This window comes from Columba livia, chromosome 12 (genome assembly GCF_036013475.1).
Source record: "Columba livia isolate bColLiv1 breed racing homer chromosome 12, bColLiv1.pat.W.v2, whole genome shotgun sequence".
In the NCBI taxonomy this organism is placed as follows: domain Eukaryota; kingdom Metazoa; phylum Chordata; class Aves; order Columbiformes; family Columbidae; genus Columba; species Columba livia.
The window spans coordinates 5,399,915-5,417,476 of record NC_088613.1 but is presented as its reverse complement, the minus strand read 5'-3'; the positions used below and the strand labels follow the sequence as shown (position 1 = coordinate 5,417,476).

General features: G+C 58.7%; 3 protein-coding genes across 7 annotated transcripts; 2 read left to right on the top strand and 1 right to left on the bottom strand.

Moving 5' to 3' along the window:
- Positions 1-73: 73 nt before the first annotated feature.
- NOX1 (NADPH oxidase 1) lies at positions 74-5,148 on the top strand. 2 transcript variants are annotated; one of them, XM_065077482.1, is made up of 13 exons: positions 74-329; positions 1,336-1,431; positions 1,938-2,048; positions 2,141-2,225; positions 2,303-2,448; positions 2,527-2,708; positions 2,881-3,019; positions 3,117-3,209; positions 3,352-3,587; positions 3,668-3,830; positions 3,954-4,100; positions 4,307-4,431; positions 4,632-5,148. In XM_065077482.1, the coding sequence occupies exons 1-13, from the start codon at positions 285-287 to the stop codon at positions 4,756-4,758; spliced, it is 1,695 nt and encodes a 564-aa protein (XP_064933554.1). In that variant the 5' UTR covers positions 74-284; the 3' UTR covers positions 4,759-5,148. The 2 variants fall into 2 exon arrangements, with proteins under 2 accessions (XP_064933554.1, XP_064933553.1); XM_065077481.1 differs by having other exon boundaries at positions 2,881-3,209; positions 3,323-3,587; positions 4,632-4,909.
- A 553-nt stretch (positions 5,149-5,701) lies between these two features.
- Positions 5,702-13,357, bottom strand: CSTF2 (cleavage stimulation factor subunit 2). 3 transcript variants are annotated; one of them, XM_065077483.1, is made up of 15 exons: positions 13,218-13,357; positions 12,973-13,051; positions 11,479-11,648; positions 11,053-11,189; positions 10,818-10,937; positions 10,559-10,714; positions 10,319-10,439; positions 9,975-10,037; positions 8,629-8,688; positions 7,877-8,018; positions 7,383-7,534; positions 6,840-7,102; positions 6,305-6,430; positions 6,035-6,160; positions 5,702-5,904 (listed from the first exon to the last, which is right to left on the bottom strand). In XM_065077483.1, exons 1-14 carry the CDS (start codon positions 13,273-13,275, stop codon positions 6,038-6,040), a joined length of 1,770 nt encoding a protein of 589 aa, XP_064933555.1. In that variant the 5' UTR covers positions 13,276-13,357; the 3' UTR covers positions 5,702-5,904; positions 6,035-6,037. The 3 variants fall into 3 exon arrangements, with proteins under 3 accessions (XP_064933555.1, XP_064933556.1, XP_064933557.1); XM_065077484.1 differs by lacking the exon at positions 8,629-8,688; XM_065077485.1 differs by lacking the exons at positions 7,383-7,534; positions 7,877-8,018; positions 8,629-8,688 and having other exon boundaries at positions 13,218-13,356.
- Positions 13,314-17,461, top strand: TRMT12 (tRNA methyltransferase 12 homolog). Of its 2 annotated transcripts, none has more exons than XM_065077490.1 (8): positions 13,314-13,434; positions 13,945-14,068; positions 14,581-14,728; positions 14,807-14,996; positions 15,082-15,226; positions 15,299-15,408; positions 16,256-16,413; positions 16,484-17,461. In XM_065077490.1, the coding sequence occupies exons 2-8, from the start codon at positions 13,998-14,000 to the stop codon at positions 16,925-16,927; spliced, it is 1,266 nt and encodes a 421-aa protein (XP_064933562.1). In that variant the 5' UTR covers positions 13,314-13,434; positions 13,945-13,997; the 3' UTR covers positions 16,928-17,461. The 2 variants fall into 2 exon arrangements, with proteins under 2 accessions (XP_064933562.1, XP_064933561.1); XM_065077489.1 differs by having other exon boundaries at positions 15,076-15,226.
- Positions 17,462-17,562: the final 101 nt, after the last annotated feature.

Sequence of the window (17,562 nt, the reverse complement as noted above, 5' to 3'; positions counted from 1 at the left end):
TTGCAGTGCCTGGCCATGGGGCCATGTGGGACTCCTCAGCAGGGGCCATGCCCAGCCAGTGGAGGGGGCTGGTTTCGGGGCTGGCCGATGGGGTCAGTCCTTCCTTCCTGGAAGGTGGCCTTTGAAACCAGCCGGTATTTCCTCAAAGGCTTCTCGGGGGAAAGTCCCCACAGTGCCGTTCCCGCGGCTGGGGCTGCCTCACCACCCACCACCTCCATAAAACCGCGGGCAGGCAGCAGCAAGCAGCAGCAGACAGCGGTGAGCAGGCACGAGGACATCGCACCATGGGCAACTGGCTGGTCAACCACTGGTTCTCAGCCGCCGTCCTCGTGAGTGTGTGGGGCTGGGGGGGCTCCTCTGCCAGGAGGGTCTGGGGCAATGCAAGAGGTTATGGGGGGCACAGTCTGGGCCCTGGGGGGCTCATGGAGGAAATGGGGGCTGATTTGCTGTCCTGTGGCTGGGCTGTGGGGAAGACAAGCAGCACCTCTGCTGGGCCAACCTGCAAATCCCTGGCACCCAGGGAGGGATGGGGTTCAGAAAACTTAAGACTTAAGGAAAACACGACTCAGATGAAATGGGGGGTCCCACTGCAAAACTGAAAAATAACGCTGCTTTGCCTGGGGTCTCCCATGTACCAGTTCTTCCCCCGTGGGAGCAGGAGGCTCCCAGGCGATCCTGCGCCAGGGTAAGGAGGCTGGACCACAGGGATGATTTGCTGGTGCCATGCTGCGGCATCACTTGTGTAACAGGGCTTGTCTGGCCGGCACTGTGCTGGCTGCGTGAGAAGCTGCAAATACATGGGAAAACAGCGGTTTGCAGAAAGTTGGGTTACTTTAATGTTTCAAACCACTTAAAAAAAAAATAAAAAAAATAAAAAGAAGCAGCAAAGCAGAGTGGTTTTGAAAGCTCTGCAAAAAAATCCATGGCTGTGAGAGGGGCCAGTTTAGGTGCAGCACGGTTAGGTGGGGGACAGCAGTGCAGTGGGGCTGGATGAGCCAGCTCCCTGCAGAATTTCCTCCTCTCAGAATCTTCTCTGCTCAGCCCTGACCACCCTCTGGCTCTGCCTTCCGGCCATGCAGGTGTTGCCTGCACCTGCCTTTCCTCCTTCCTCGTGGGCGGGTGATATACAGAGACGTGGGTGACCAGACAGTTATTTTGCAAGACTCCCACACCTCTCCCCACCTTTGGCCCCATGTCCCAGCCCCATGCATGTTGCCCCAGCTCATAAGGAAGCAGGAGGGGATGTGCTGTCCTGCTGCACACACATCTGAGTGCTGGGAGGTGAGGGGGTTCCTGGGCTGGAGTCCCTCATGAGGCCATGGCTTTCCACCGCAGGCAGCCTGGCTGGGCATCAACATCTTCCTCTTCACGTACTACTTTCTGTATTTTGACCGGGATGATCAGTACTTCTACACCAGGGCCATCCTTGGGGTAAGCTGCTCCCCCAAGGCACCCTGCCTGCCTGACCACACGTGTCCCTCAGAGCCCTTCTGCAGTGGGGTGGGGACTGCAGGACCCTGCATCCCTTCCTTGTCCTGCCCTCTTCCAGCCCACCATCACCGCATCACAGTTCCCAGCCTGATTCCCATCTTGATCCCCGTCCTGTCCCAGCCCAGCATCACCCCACCCCAGCCCAACATTGCTCCCTCCCACTCATCCACCTCCCCTAGCTTGGCACCACTCCCTTCCCGTCCCCAGATCAGCATCACTCCTTCCCAGTTCCGCTCCTCTCCTGGCTCAGCATCACCCCCTCCCAGTATCACTCCCTCCTAGCACCCACTTCAGCATCCCTGAAGTCTCAGCTCAGTGTCACTTGGCCCCATCCTGTCCCAGTCCCAGCACAGCACTGTGCTGGGCAGAGCCATGGGGGGCACCGTGGCTGCAGGCAGATGTACCCCATTGGCAGCGTGGGACAATGGTGCTCACCCTCTCCCCAGTCCGCCTTGGCGTGGGCACGAGCATCGGCCAAGTGCCTCAACTTCAACAGCATGCTGATCCTACTGCCTGTCTGCCGCAACCTCCTCTCCTTCCTCCGCGGGACCTGCTCGGTGAGTGCCCCACAGTGACATGGTCAATGTGGCCATCCTTGTCCCCATACCCATCCCTGTCCCCATCCTGAAGCCACCACTTCTCCCCGCAGTGCTGCCGGCGAACCCTGCGGAAGCAGCTGGACCACAACCTCACCTTCCACAAGCTGGTGGCCTATATGCTGGCCTTGCTCACAGGTATCACCCTGCACTGGGCTGGGACATGGTGGGGACTGGGAGGCAGGCAAGTGGGTGACTGCCTGTCCTCTGGCCAGCTGTGCACACCATCGCCCACCTCTTCAACCTGGAGCGCTACAACCAGAGCCAACAAGCCACTGACCGCAGCCTCCCCGCCATCCTCTCTGATATGCACCTGCAGGGCAGCAACAAGTGGCTGAACCCCATTCACTCCAACCAGACGGTGAGCACCAGCTCTGGTATCCAGCCCCTTGCCACTGCTTGTCCCGTGCCTCGCTAACCCATCCTGCCACCCCTGCAGACCGTGGAATATGTGGCCTTCACCACCATCCCAGGGCTGACAGGGGTCATCATCACTCTGGCGCTCATCCTCATGGTCACATCCTCCACCGAGTTCATCCGCAGGAACTACTTCGAGGTCTTCTGGTACACGCACCACCTCTTCGTCATCTACTTCATCGGCCTTGTCATCCACGGTGTCGCGTAAGGCTCCCTGAAATCAGGACAGCGATGGTCATGGGCCCCCCCATGGTGTAGCTGTGCCTGTCCTGGGGGAGTGGTGCAGCCTCAGTGGGGGTCCAGTGGGGCTGTGGGTTCCCCATTCCTGGGACTAGCCAGCCCCACACAGCACAGCTCACCCCTCACCTTCCCACAGAGGGCTGGTACGTGGGCAGACAGACGAGAGCATGGAGGAAGTGCATCCCCACCGCTGTGCCCGCTATCTCACACAGAAGGAAGAGAACTGCTGGCACAACTGCTGCAAAGAGCCTGAGTTCGGGAGCATCCCCGCTGAGGTAGGGCAGCAGTACGATGGCCGCAGCAGTGACAAGCACTTCCCTTGCCCTTGGGATGCTGCAGCTCTGGCTTCACCCAACCCTTTGCTTCCCACAGTCCTGGAAGTGGGTTCTGGCCCCTGTCATCCTCTACATCTTCGAGCGGCTTCTCCGGGTCTGGCGTGCACGGCAGAAGGTGGTTGTCACCAAGGTGGGTCCTGGAGTAGCCTGTGCCTGCTGCCAGCTCCTTCCCTTACAGCCACCTCCTTGCTGGGGTGGCCATGGGGAGGTGGGCAGGGGACCCTACTGAAGTCCCTTGTCCAGGGATGCTGAGGCCCATCCCTGCCCCACAGGTGGTCATGCACCCTTCCCGTGTGCTGGAGCTGCGGATGCAGAAGAAAGGCTTTCGTATGGAGGTGGGGCAGTACATCTTTGTCAACTGCCCTGCCATCTCCCTGCTGGAGTGGCACCCCTTCACCCTCACCTCAGCGCCCGAGGAGGACTACTTCTCCATCCATATCCGGGCGGCTGGTGACTGGACAGACCGTCTCATTGACACCTTCCAGCAGCAGAATCCAAAGATGCCCAGGTAGGCTGGGGAGCACCCAAATGAACAACCCTGGGGATCTGGGGAGGCCATATCTCTTACCCACACTGTTCCTTGGCCAGGATCGAGGTGGATGGCCCCTTTGGCACGGCCAGCGAAGATGTGTTCCAGTACGAGGTGGCCATGCTGGTAGGAGCAGGCATCGGTGTCACCCCCTTTGCCTCCATCCTGAAGTCCATTTGGTACAAGTTCCAGCAGGATGACCAGACCCTCAAGACCAAGAAGGTATGGAGTGCCCCACGGGACCAGCCATGAGTTTCTTCATGGTGCGCTTCCCAGTCTTGGATATCACACCCTTCCACTCCTGCTCTGCTCCACCTTGAGCAACCCCTCTCTTCTGCATCCCAGATCTACTTCTACTGGCTGTGCCGGGACACGGAAGCCTTCACCTGGTTCAATGACCTGCTCGCTTCGCTGGAGCAGAAGATGGCTGAGTCGGGCAAAGCGGACTTTCTCACCTACCGGCTCTTCCTCACTGGCTGGAACACCAGCATTGTGAGTTGACCATGGGCAGGCATGACTGCAAGAGGGGACACTGGGTGGCCAAGGCAGGTAGGAGAGGCAGGGCAAGCACAATAATGGTTTGTAGAAAGTCCAGGAACGATGTTTGGTGGGCATCAGCAATGGATGCTCCATGGTGAGGGACTGGAGGTGGGCTCACAGGTGGTGGTCAGGGTCCTCACCATACCTCCTCTGCCCAGGCCAACAACGTGGCGCTCCGCTTCGACACTCCTACGGACACGGTGACAGGCCTCAGGCACAAAACCATCTTTGGGCGGCCCATGTGGAACAGTGAGTTTGCAGCGGTGGCTGCAGCCCACCCCAGGTGAGAGCTGGGCAGGGGGTTCGGGGTGTCAGAGCTGGAAGAAATCCCTTCCTCCCCAGGACTCAGCACCAGGCTGGGCAGCGCTGGCTTTGGGAGGAGTGTGCTCATCCCCTGCAGATTGCAGAGGTCCCAAAAAGTTCTTAAATGACTTTTTTTTCTGAGCCACCCACCTGGTGCTGATGGCCCCGTGCTGTCTGCAGGTCGGTGGTCGGCGTGTTCCTCTGTGGGCCAGGGGCCTTGGCAAAGAGCCTGCAGAAGTCTTGCCACCAGCACTCCAGCCTGGACCCCAGGAAGGTCCAGTTCTACTTCAACAAGGAGAACTTTTAAGCAGGAAGCCAGGCTGGGTAGAGCATGGCCAAGGATAAGCATCTGCTGAAGAGTGTGTGCACTGAAGCCAGGCGAGACATGGCAAGGTTCTCCTTCTCCATGAGAAACTCCAGGTTCAAATACTGCTGCCCTCTTCACCTGGTCTACAAGGGGTCCTCACAGGGGGTGCAGGCCTGTATTGTGAAAAAAGCGGAGCAAGGTGCTGCGATTCTGCTGCTGGAGCAGTGGGAAATGGGGCAGCGCCCAGCGGGCTGGGCAGAAGCATGGGACAGGGATGGGGACAGGACAGGGACATTCCGAGAATGCCCTGGGGGCCAAATGTGCCCCTCTAGGCTTAACCAGTCCTTTGTGTAAAAGGGTAAATTAAACTTTATTTTCTTTGCAATAAAAGCCACTGCAGTGACTCAGCACACGCAGGCACAAAGGAGCCCACTCTTTGCCCCTTGGTGGGGCTGTAGTGAGAAATGTGGCTCCTAGCAAAGCCCCTGGGTGCCCGGTAAGGTGTCCCCCCTCCACGGGGGCTCACTGCCACCCCCCAGAGCCAGCTGGCAGCCCCTGTCAGGCACACACTGGCACACAGGCCAAATTCAAAGGCAGCTCAGGCAAAGGTAACCAATTCTGCTCAAGCATATGCAGAGAAGAGGTGAAAACCACCCACCCCAAGCAGGACGGTAAGTGATACAGCAATCGGATACGGAGCCCTTCCCGCCCGGTCAGCAGGGACAGAAAGCCGAGCTCCCTGTCCTGCCTGTCCCTTACACCCCTGTGAACAGCTGTGAGCAGCACAACACATAAAATCCCATGAGTAGATCTTGCCCTAGTGCTGGGGAGAAGGGAGGAAGGCGAGTGAAACAAGCCTGGAGCTGGGCCAGACTGTCCCCAGAACCCAACAGTCCCACTCTGGCCTCTACAAGAGACCAAACAAGGCAGCTAGAGAGATGGCTTTACTCAAACCCTTTGCCCACTTTATTTCAAAATCATAAAATATACACACAGAAAAAAGGATTAATGTGAGGGAAAAACATTAGTGGGGGAGAAGAACCCCCTCCCGAAGCACAGCATGAGCTCTGCCAGCCTCGGGAAGCAGCTGCCACGGAGCGTCACCACTGTCCAGGTGACGGCATCTCCACTATGTGCCTGCCAGGCCTGCGAGAAGGAAGGGGAGGAGAGTGAACCCCAGCACAGAGAGGAAAAGCAGGACAGAGCCCCATCCGAAGCACTCTCCAATTTACTGAAGGGGAGCAGGCACAGGCTGAGGCCCGGTTAAGGATGTCACCTGTCAGGGTGCTCCTGTAGACTTCTGGATTTGCTCCTTCAGAATAAGGATGCTCTGCCGCTGCTCCGGGGGCAGCATAGCGATCTGGTCCGCTGTCAGCTGCAGAACCTGCATGATCAGGGCTGCCTGTGGGCACAGGGGTGAGTCAGAGATGTGCTCTGCCGGAGCAGCCGCAGATTACCAGCACCAGGAAGGGGCTGTCCCCACCACAGTGAGGCATGGAAGAAGTACTGCTCCTGGTGTCTCTCCCTTTCCCTTTTGTCCTCTCACCTTTTCATGATCCTGGGGTGTGACCTGGCTCTGTCCAGGGCTAAAGCCTCCGGGCTGCCCAGCTCCTTGGACTCCTGCCCCAGGAATGCCTCCTCCCTGCATGCCCGCCCCTGCCATGTTAGGGACCTGCGGGCACGAGAGAGGGAGTAAGGACCAAGAGGGCTCTGCACTCCGCTGTACAAATACAGGATGATCAGAGGGATGCCCCCACAGCCAGCCTGCAGATTCCTGAGCATGGAGACGGGCTACAGTGTGTTCTGCGTGCTCTTCTTTCCCTCCAACTCCTGCACTCCTGCCCGCACATCAGGAAGAGGTGGAGAGAAGCCTGAGCCTCGTCTCATCCCCAGCAGAATAGGCAGTGCCCATGGAGATGGGACAGATGCCCTAACCCCCTCCAAGAGCCACCAAACCAGGTGCTGCTCTGCAGGTTGCCCTCCCCTCTCAGGCTGCTGCAGGACCTGCTCACATCCCCCCACCCAGCCCCAATCTACAAGACACCATCAGTGCCCAACCAGCTAAGCAGAGGCGTGTGTACCTGGCGGGGCCCCTGTGGGCCACTGGCTCCCATATTAAGTGGCCCAGGACCCTGTATCCCACCAGGCATGGGGCCACGTGGGCTGGGACCAGGCCCTCGAGGCTCCAGGCCCCGGGGCTCCATCACCCTGGCCTCCATGGCCCTGGCCTCCAGCACTCGCGGCTCCAGGACCCGTGGCTCCAGGCCTCGCGCCTCCAGGGCTCGCGCCTCCAACACACGTGGCTCCAGCCCCCGCGGCTCCAGTCCTCGGGGATCTCTTCCGACTGCAGAGGAAAGACAAGGCAAGGTGTTGATGGGAGCAGTGCAGCAGGGAGCATGGGAGCAAGCCCACTGCCTCCTTTGGGCCTTCACACCAGAAGGTACAGGACTAGGGGCAGAGGGGTCATGCCTGGAGGAAGCCTTTGCCCTGTGGGACTGCCCCTCCTTTCCCTGGAGTCAGCTGTTTCACTGCCCAAACCCCCTTCCTATGTCTCATGCCAGGGCAGCGGGTTCCATTCTGACTTCTTGTCTGTACCACCCATTGTTTCATGCCCCCTCTCTCACCTCGAGCATCCATCAAGGGCCCCCGCGGCTCTCCCATCAGCGGTCGGGGTTCTCCCATGGGTCCCCCCCTCATCTCATGTGGGGGGCCACGGCTGTCATGACCAGGCATATGGTGCATAGGGGCTCCCTGGTGGGGTGGCCCAAGGTAACCTCTGATGCAGAGAGAGGAGAGCAAAGCAGGAGGAGGAGAAAAAGCGAGAGAGTGTGAATCAGACGCTGGCTTGGCACGGTCTGGGCAGAGCACTGGGATTGCCCCCAAAGGTGGCCACAGGGGAGGAGGGTGAGGCTGACGCAGGGATGGGTGCTGGTAGCCCCACACCACAGGGCTGCTGTCACCAACCTGGGGATGCCCTGTCCCCAGGGACATGGGCACACAGGCTTCCAACCAGGCAGTGGTGACTCCTGGAAGGCTAGTGCCATCCCTGTCTTCAGCAAGAGATTACCCTTGGGCAGGGGACCATACCAAGGACTCCTCTCCTTCCCTCTCCCCTCACCTGGGCTCCACTTCTCCAGTAACTGAGAGCAGGGTCCCTCCGCGAGGGTCATTCGGGGCATCTCCCAAAAGGCCTCGGGGCGGCGGGCCACTGGCAGGCAGAGGTCCACGCTGCATAGGGGCCCTCGGATCTGGCATGGGCACTGCCAGGGAGACACACAAGAGCTCGTGAGGATCTGCATAACCAGGGCCGTGCTCAGACTGTCCCCCAGCGCTCTCGGGGTGGCCTGGCTGCTCCCCAGCACGCAGGGGGTGAGCCGTGCTGACTGCCGGGAGGACAGCCTCTCGCACAAGGCTGGAGTGCACTGAAGCCCCTTCCCCGGCTGCTGATTTTATGCCTCTCTTTCCCTCTCTGGCTCTACCTCAGGCTCCTTATGGCACCAGGTGGCCAAACTAAGTGTGGGTGCCCCCGTGACAATCTCTACAAGTGTGGGCATCAACACCCTGCTGACGCAGGGCCAGGAGCAAAGCAGGACCTGGAATGGTCCTGGTAGAGAGGTGACAAGGTGGGCTGGATCCTATGGAAAGGACGCTCTCTTTTCCACAAGCTCTGTGCACAGCACTAGGCTGTTGTCTCCTCCAGCTTGGGAGGAAACCCTGCCACCTCTTCCTCCTCCTCCTGCTTTTAACCCTGCCAGGCTACACAGAATGATACGCCAGTCCCCGACCCTGAGCACAGGGGGGTGAAAGCTGCTCTGTGCACACTCCACAACGAGCTCCATGGGAGGAGCGAGCTGGCAGGTGCTGGGATACCTTGAACGCGTTCGATAGACGCAGGCCTGGCAGGTCCCACGGGCGAGAGCTGCAGGTTCCCTGGGCAAGCAGCAGGAAAAGAGGGAGAAGAGCAAACACGTAAATAGTGTATGCACACATGCACTCAGCCTTGGGGACAGTGCTGCCTGCAGGGTCACCTCTGCTCCCTGAAGTCCCCCAGAAAACCTACAGAGAAGATGCTGCAAGTCTGGCTTTATCAACCTCACCCGTTAATGCCACCTCTGTCATCAGAGGTGTGACAGCCAGCTTGGCACGGCTCTTCCCTCACTCACTGCATGAACATTCAGGGCAGGATGTCCTGCTGAGAGAATCGGCATCCTGGGGGGATCATAGTGCCCCCCACAATACACAGCCAGACAGCTTCTGCTCCTGCCCACAGCTTCCTATGGCACTCCTCAGTGCCAGCTTTTTGCCTGCTCTCCAAAACCTTCCGAGTGCCAAGAACTACTATGTTGTTCTCAGGAAGATGGTGCCCCCCCAAAGAAAATGAGAATCAGTTCTCCCTGAGCACTTAAGAGCAGAGGATCTCAGAACAGTCTTGCCACACTCCTGAAACAAGGCCTACAATACAAATTAAGGCAAAAGGGGTTTTAACTGCCTGTGTGCCTTCTTACTGGGAGAACAGGAACGTCCTGGTTGTGCCAACCCCGGCGCGTGGCTTGATGGGGCAGCCAGGAAATGCGTGAACCTGCATGAACCATAAGCAATCCGGCCCCAGGGCTGGGCCGTACAGACCGTGCCTGCGGAAGCAGAGCCAAGCCATCGTCACAGGGAAATACCCCGCCAAGCCTCACACTCACTGTCACAAGCAAAAGCGAAGGTCCAGCTCCCTCTGCCGGGCGCCACACAGGGAGCGCTGGGAGAGGCAGCAGCAGCACAAGCTGCTTCCCAGCACCCAGGCAGCAAAGGAGCAGGACAGGGACCAGAGAAGAGCGAGCTCTGCCCATCTGCACAAGCACAGGGACAGCCACAGGTTCACAGAGAGATGGAAACACAGGTACGACCCGCTCCGCGGGGCTCTGCAGGGACCAGCAGCTCTCCTGGATTCCAGGACACATCTGCACAACAGGGTGCAGAACAAGCTGGGAGCAAACTGGTGCATGGGCTGGGGTCCTGGAACAGGAGAGCTGCTACCACAGCCTTGCGCCTAAGCAAGTAAACCCGGGAGCAGCCCAGCACTGTGGGAGCTGCCCCAGATCCAGGGACAGGCAGGCTGGCAGCTGGCTGGCAGGGGCTCTTGGCGCAGCACTGCTCAGCACCCATGGCCTGGGTCCCGCTGGAGCGAGGCTCCTGTAATGCACAGCACTAACCCATGTCTGTTTTACCTTGTCCACGCTCCAAGGGGACTGGCCCTGCTCCTGGCATCCCAACCTGAGGCTGCATCCCACCTGAGAGGGAATAGGCAGAGTTCAGATCCCTTCTCAGCCATCCCTTTGGCCTTAAACACCTCCCCCGCCTTCCCAGCTCCTGGGAAGTTTATTTTATTGGTGTTGGGTCTCCCACAGAGATAAACCAACTTTCTCGACTGCCGCTGGCAGCAGTAACAACCACAAGACACAGTACGGGACTGTGTGTGCTCTCACGGGACAAAGCCCTTCAGTTAAGGAGAAGGTAGGGGGGGACACCTGCAGAATCGATGGGCCAAGGGCACCGTTCAGCTAAAACTCACCTCCTGGAGCCATGGGGCCAGGGCCTGGGCCCTGCACAGCGGCTGCCATCTGTCCCGGACCCGGCACTCCTCCCTGCATGGGCTGCATCAGGGGAGGAGCGCCATTCACGTGCATCCCACCCTGCCCAGGAGAGAAACTAGACTTCAGCAAAACTCCATCACCACAGCCCGAGCTGCGAGAGATGGAACCGGCAACACCCACCCCCTCCCCGCACAGCACTGTGTCCCACAGGCTCTTACTATGGGCTGTGGCTGGGACGATGGGGTGTTCTGTGGGTTCAGCTGCGCATTTGGCCCTGGCCCAGGCCCTGGTCCCGGTGCAGGCCCTGGCCCCGGCACTGGCTGCTGGTTGCCTGGGATCAGAGGAGGAACACTGGTCTGGCGATGCAGGATTTTCTAGGAGCAGAAGAAGGAGAAAGGAATTTTTCTTCCGCTCCCCACTCCACAGCAGGCTGCCAGTGTTATCCTACCGACCCCAATGAGGCAGCAAGGGACAAACCAGCGCAATCTCAGGGTCGACAATCCTCATGACGACCTGGGCCTGCAGCAGGGCATAAGCCAACTGGGGGTTCTGGAGCAGCATGTTCCTGGCTTCCTGGGGGCTGTTCTGGACACACAACTGAGAAGACACACGCAGATCAGAGCTCTGGCAAGGCACCACGGGCTGTGAAGGCACAGGAAGTGGTGGCAGAAGCCGTGCTCACAGAGTGAGGGCATCTCTCTGCTTCACTCACCTTCATCTGCTTCATCAGCTCAAACATCTGCTCGGGCGGCAGGCTGGCTACTGCCCGGCTGATGGACTCGGGGGCATCTTCAGGATTGACAGGGTCCCCATAGGGTGACTCTATGATGGGTGCACCTGTGCCCAAGCCTGCAACAGAGTTTGTGATCTCATACAGCAACGTGAAATGGCCATTTTTAATGGGCTCATGAGAAGAGAGGGGAGAGGGGGGCAGTGAAAACAGGGAGATTATCTGGGAGAGAAAACACAGCGCTGAGCCCATGCATCCTTCTGCAAAACTATTTGCTACATGGCTTGGAGCACATCAGCTCTGCGAGGCCTCCTCCCCACCAGCCTCACAGAAGAATGCCTTGTAACACCGAAAAAAACGGGCCCAGCACAACATCAGTGTACTCTCCACCACAAAATTCAGACTCACTCTTCAGCTCCTCCTTGTTCTTCTCGCTGGCCGCGTTGTCGACACGCAGGGCCCTCCCGCTGAACTCTCGCCCGTTCAGGTTCCGCATGGCACTGAGGGCCGTCTCCTGGTCTTGGTACTCGCAGAAGCCATAGCCCTTTGGCTTTCCTGTCTCCCTGTCATAGACCAGCCTGCACAGCGAGGAGGAGAGAACCAGCACTGCTGAGAGCAGCGCAGGCAGCGTGCAGTGCTCACAGCTTCCCAACACTCAGGAGGGGCTATTGGGTGCACCACACAGGAGCAATGGGGAGCAGAATGAAGTTACTGCACTCTGGTCAAGAAATGCAAGAGCCAGCCCTAGGTCAGAGCAAAAAGGCCTCCTGGATCCAGGCTGATGGGTATTTCCAGAGCTCCAGTGTCCAGGAACGCCACTGGCACAAGCACTGTGCTTCCCGTGACCCAAGGCAGCTCCTGGGGGCACAGGACTAGACTGGCTGCTTCTGGAGCTCCCAATCCCCTACCTGATTGCTCTCTGAAGCCTGGTGCCAAGCCAGGAAAACATCCCTGCAGAGCCACTGTGATGGGAGAGCTCTGCATCTCCATCTCTCTGCACCGAGCTTGATCAGAACCTGAGGACTGATCTGCCCCAGCTCCACACCGCAGCAGGGCAGCACCTCCAAGCTGGAGCACCATGCCCACCTTCAGGCTGTTGTGCTTGGCCTGTTGTTCCCTACATCTCCAGGTGACCTCGACACAGGACCTCAGTGCCTGAACAGCTGTCACAGCCTCACACTCCCAAGAAGCCGCACTGCTCTGCGCCACTTTGCTCCTGCCTGCGGGTCAGCTCTGCCCAGCATGCACCGCACAGCACCATGCTGCCCGTGGGGCTCTGGGCCAGATTTATCATACAGTCATAAAACAGGGGAGGTTTAGATTGGATATTAGGAAAAAGTTCTGCATGGAAAGGGTTGTCAGGCATTGGAACAGGCTGCCCAGGGCAGTGGTGGAGTCACCACCCCTGGAGGGGTTTAAAAGACGAGCTTCTGGGGACATGGTTTAGTGCTGGAGCTACATTAGGTTATCGTTGGACTTGATGATCCTGAGGGTCTCTTCCAACTGAAATGAGTCTATGTTTCTATCTACCACCTCTCTGGGCAACCTGGGCCAGTGTTTCACCACCCTCACTGGAAAAAATGTCTTTCTCATGTCCAGCTTGAATCTTCCCTCCTTTAGTTTAAAACCATCATCCCCTGTCCTGTTGCAACAGGCCCAGCTAAAAAGTCTGTCTCCATTTTTCTTATCAGAACATTTTAAGCACTGAAAGGCCACAATAAGGTCTCCCTGGAGCCTTCTCTTCTCCAGCTGAACACCCAGCTCTCTCAGCCTGTCCTCCCAGCAGAGCTGTTCCAGCCTCGGATCATTCCTGTGGCTCCTCTGGCCCCTCTCCAACAGGTCCATGTGTGTCCTGTGCTGAGGAACCAGAGCCGGACGCAGGACTCCCGCAGCCGCTCTCACCTGAAGCTGACCACAGGCCCAACCTCTGAGAAAATGTCCTTCAGCTGCTCCTCGGTGGCCTCGTACGGGATGTTCCCCACTGCAGGAAAGACACGGTCAGCGCGGTGGCCCAGGGCTGCGCGGACGCCGGCACCGAACGGCGCGGAGGGCTTGGCTGGCTGGCTGGCTGGCTGGCTGGCCGGCCCTCCTTCCCTTCCTCCCTCCCTCCCCCCCGGTCCGGCCCGGCCCGGCCCCGCGGCGCTCACCGAAGACGGAGCGCAGTGAACGATCCACAGCGGGGTCCCGCACCGACAGCCCCGCCATCCCGCCGCCCGAGCCTCGCCGCCGCTTCCGGTCCCTCACCCTACGTCACCCCCCCACTTCCGCCCACGCCCACAACAAATATGGCGGCGGCGCGGAGGGGAAAAGGCTCCGGCGGGAAACACGGGACGCGCCACTGCTGTCTGCGCGCCGCGATCCGGGGTAGGAGCGGGGCAGGGGGGTGGTGTGGCCTCGGGGAGCCCTTCGCGGGACACCCGGCTAGGAGATGCCAGCTGCTGGGACAGCCCCACATCCTCAGCGGGCACGGTTCCCCGGGTAACCCACACCCGGGATACCCCATCCCCGGGGGCACCCTGTCACCGGTCACCCCATCCTCCTGATCCTCTGGGTCACCCCATCCCCTGGGACACCCCACCCGGGCACTCCCTTCTGCCACACCCCAGGAACCCCGTCCTCTGGGTACCCCATCGCCAGGCACCCCATTCCGTGGAGCACCCCATTTCCCTCCCCAGAGTACCCCCGGACACCACCCCCAGGCACACCATCCCTTGGGGTACCCTATCCCTGGTCCCCCCAGCCCCATCACCCCAGCCAGCCCCCTGCCCTGGGGTGCATCCAAGGCTCCAATGCCCCCAGCATGACGGTGCCAGAGACCCCCACCAGCGCCGGGTCCCCCCTTTGTCAGCCTGACACCCTGTGCCCACTTGGCAGGTGGCCACGTCCCTGCCAGCTGGTGACGTCCATCCATCCTGGGGCTCGGCAGGATGGAGGGCAGGGATGTCCCCATCCCCATCCCTGCCCTGGCCACGGAGCAGCGGTTTGCCCAGCGCCTCAGGTGAGCCTGCAACAGGGAACGGGAGCCCTGTGGCTGCTCTGGCAGGGTGCAGGTGGGGAGGAGAGCTCAGAGGGCCCAGCGCTGCATCTGGTGGGTGTAGTGAATAAGGCACAACTCTCTTTTTTTAGACGCAAAGAGACATTTACTACAAATTCAGGCTTGTATTTATACTTGCTAGGAGGCTTGCTCAAGCATTGCTGGTTTGCTAAATTAGGCATTACATAAGTGATACATTTTGCCTTCCCACCGGAATTGCTACCATAAAAGCATTTTTTTTGTCTATCACAAGTTACCCCCCTGTTCTTGATGTATCAATCCTGTATCAATCCCTCTGTCCTTGATGTATCAAGTCCCATACAGTCCTTCCTTCTTGTAGTATTCCACCAACGCTTGTTCTCATGCCGTTGACTCTTGCAGTTTCTCATAGACCTGGTGTCAGAATGCTGTCACAAGTGGGGATCTCTTCTCTGTGGTGGGACTGGGGAGGGCCTGACTGTGCCTTGGCCTTGCAGGGAGTGTTTGGAAGAGGAGCAGCTCCTGGATGGGCGCTACCGGTTTCAGGAGTTGCCAGGGGGCCGTGTGGCGCTGCCCGTGTTGGAGGAGAAGCTCTCCCATCTATGGCTGCCCCAGGACATGCCCTGTGAGCTGCTCCGGATCCAGGTTGGGAGGGACCCCTCGCCCTGAGCCCTGCTGTGGGGCACTGGGATCTCAGCCCCGCATGCTGCATCCCGCCCACAGGACCCTGTCCCCTCCAGGGCAGCCCGCAGGCGGACACCTGCCCAGAAGCTGCGGGATGAGCTGCAGCAGCTGCTGGGCGAGAGCTGGTCAGAGGAGCTGGAGTGTGATGTGCCCCATGCCTGGCAGCGGCACGGGGACCTGGTCCTGCTGAGCGAGGACAGCTTCAGGGCTGCGGCATGGGAGAAGCTGGGTAAGGGGGAGCCTGCCCAGGCCTGGCCTGCAGAGCCGCCCTGGCGTTTCCCAAAGCTCCCAGGATGGGTGCATTGCAGGTCCAGTGCTCTGGGAGACGGTTGCCTCGGCTTTGGGTGCCCAGCGGCTGGCCAGGCGAGGACGGGTATTGCCAGACGGGATGCGGTCTCCCAGTGTCACCCTGCTGCTGGGCCAGGATGGCTGGGTGGAGCATGTGGACAACGGGATCAGGTAGGAGCTGCAGCACAGGATTTGGCCGGGGCAGGGAAGGGGCTGCCCTCACTGGGTGCTGGTGTTTCCCAGGTACACGTTTGACGTGACCAAGTGCATGTTCTCGCCGGGCAACATCACAGAGAAGCTGCGGGTGGCCTCACTGCCCTGCTCCGGGGAGGTCCTGGTGGATCTCTATGCAGGTAATGGGGGTGGTGGAGGAGTTTGGCAGGGTAGGCTTGCAGAGGCGGGCAGGCAGAGAGTGGTGATGCAGGTACCGATGGCATCCAGGTGGATGTGGAATGTCATTTCCAGCCCAGACTGGAAAAATTCCCAGGCTTAGAGCTCCTGCCCCATCTGTGAGCCCCCAGCTAACCTGACACTGCTGTTCCTCATGTGTCCCTGTTGCCTTTGGGCACGCGGAATGCCCTTGCTCTCAGGCTCTGCAGGGCACTGCTCTGTACCTAGTGCTGGTCACAGGAATCATTTGGATCCAGGGAAAAGATTTGCCCTGATATTGTTTCTGAAAAATTCCTGTAGATGTCCTGAGCATGTACTGATGTGCTTTCATGACAAGCTGGCACTAACTGAAGTGTCCTGGGCTGTGAGGTGAGTGAGAATATCACCTCAGGCATTTGCGTGTTTGGAGAGCCACTGTTTTGCACTTGGGGAAGTTAATGCTTCCAATATGTGCTGCACAGAAAGGATGTGGCACTCACAAAAACCTCTCTGGATTAATTAAAATAAATGATAGTCTGGGCACTTCTACACAGAGTGGAAGCAGAGCAGGGCAGGTCTTTAGCTAATGGCTGAAGACTGAAGGTAAAATAAGCTCCTCTGTAAACATTTTTCAAGACAGATTTTGCTTTTGTGGAGGCAAGGGGTGATGAATTTCCATCTTCCCAGCATCTGGGCTTGTTCTGACCTAGAGCAAAGCAGACACAGAAAGCCAGGGTGGTGATCTGCATCCACTCTGCCTCTGAGGATGAACACAGTACCCAGGGCTGCCCAGACCCTGCCCCCAGCTACTGTCCTGTCTTCTGTCCCCAGGCATCGGTTATTTCACACTGCCGTACCTGGTTCATGCCGGGGCTGCCTTCGCCCACGCCTGTGAGTGGAACGGCCACGCTGTGGAGGCCCTGCGGAGGAACCTGGTGCTGAACGGCGTGCAGGACCGCTGCCGTGTCCACCATGGGGACAGCAGGCAGGTGAGCAGTGCCGACCAGCTACAGCCCCCCATCTCCACACGGCTTCCCTTCACCTGCCCTCTCCTTCCAGCTGGAGCTGCGGGACGTAGCAGACCGAGTGAACCTGGGGCTGATTCCCAGCTCGGAGGAAGGCTGGCCCGTGGCCTGCCGCGTCCTGAAGGACACGGGTGGGGTTCTTCACATCCACCACAACGTGGAGACTCTCCCCACACCAGCCCCACTGCAGACCCAAGTCCTGCAGGCTGAGCACAAGTCTCCGGAGGGAGCCAGCAACGATGGAGAGGCACAGCACCCAACAGAGGATGGCGGGAAGGAGACACTGGGGGCCAGGATCAGACCCGAGTGGCAGAGGTGGGCTGAAGCCACAGCGTCTCGGATCCGGGGACTGCTGGCAGAGTTGCGTGGGCAGCAGTGGTGTACCAGCATCCTGCACATTGAGGCGGTGAAGTCCTACGCACCCCATGTGCATCACCTTGTGCTGGATCTCGAGTGCCGGCCGACGTTGCCCACTTAGCTGGCTCCAGTTTGTACAACTTGCTGGTGTTGGGTCATCGGTGGCCAGGAGATGCTGCCATTGCCTGCTGCCAGCACGGATGCACTTTATGTCCCCTCGTTCCCAAGCAGCCGTGCTGCCTGGCAGTGCCTCCCTGTACCCACTTCTGATACTGCAGAAGACAGTGGTAACTGAAATCTATTGAGATCCATAATTACCTAAGTAATATACCACTGAATTTTAACAACAGTTTGCATGATTAAGTCTAGACAGAGAAAGTCTAGTCCAAGTGAATATAAAAATTTACTTCAGTGGTTCCTCTATGTAGATAATTTTGAAAATGCTAGCACATAAAATTGTTTTGTAAGGCTGGTTGTCCATATGCTGCATATTTAAGGGAAAGCAGGCAAAATGTAGAGGGTTAGTAGAAGAAAGAATATGAAGTCTCAGCATCACACTTCATATTGCTCAACGTTTTAAAATGCAGGAAAATGCAGCGGATGTTCATATGTCAACATAATTAGCTGTTAAAATACATGTGTTCACCAACAGGAATGACATTTTGGTTACCCCATTGAAGCTAAACAAACATGGTGGGACCATACATCACTTTTAACCCCCTTTTTCACGTTATCCTCTCCCGTGCGGTGCTCGCA

Excerpts from the sequence above, each read along its gene's own strand:
- TRMT12 (XM_065077489.1), top strand. The coding sequence starts at position 13,998 with ATGGAGGGCAGGGATGTCCCCATCCCCATCCCTGCCCTGGCCACGGAG. Across the intron at positions 14,997-15,075 it reads TGCGGCATGGGAGAAGCTGG|GTCCAGTGCTCTGGGAGACG; the intron begins GTAAGGGGGAGC and ends GGTGCATTGCAG. Across the intron at positions 15,409-16,255 it reads CCTGGTGGATCTCTATGCAG|GCATCGGTTATTTCACACTG; the intron begins GTAATGGGGGTG and ends TTCTGTCCCCAG.
- CSTF2 (XM_065077483.1), bottom strand. The coding sequence starts at position 13,275 with ATGGCGGGGCTGTCGGTGCGGGACCCCGCTGTGGATCGTTCACTGCGC. Across the intron at positions 11,190-11,478 it reads GAACAAGGAGGAGCTGAAGA|GCTTGGGCACAGGTGCACCC; the intron begins GTGAGTCTGAAT and ends ACTCTGTTGCAG. Across the intron at positions 10,715-10,817 it reads TCGACCCTGAGATTGCGCTG|AAAATCCTGCATCGCCAGAC; the intron begins GTTTGTCCCTTG and ends TTCTGCTCCTAG.
- NOX1 (XM_065077481.1), top strand. The coding sequence starts at position 285 with ATGGGCAACTGGCTGGTCAACCACTGGTTCTCAGCCGCCGTCCTC. Across the intron at positions 2,226-2,302 it reads TATGCTGGCCTTGCTCACAG|CTGTGCACACCATCGCCCAC; the intron begins GTATCACCCTGC and ends TCCTCTGGCCAG. Across the intron at positions 4,432-4,631 it reads GTGGCTGCAGCCCACCCCAG|GTCGGTGGTCGGCGTGTTCC; the intron begins GTGAGAGCTGGG and ends TGCTGTCTGCAG.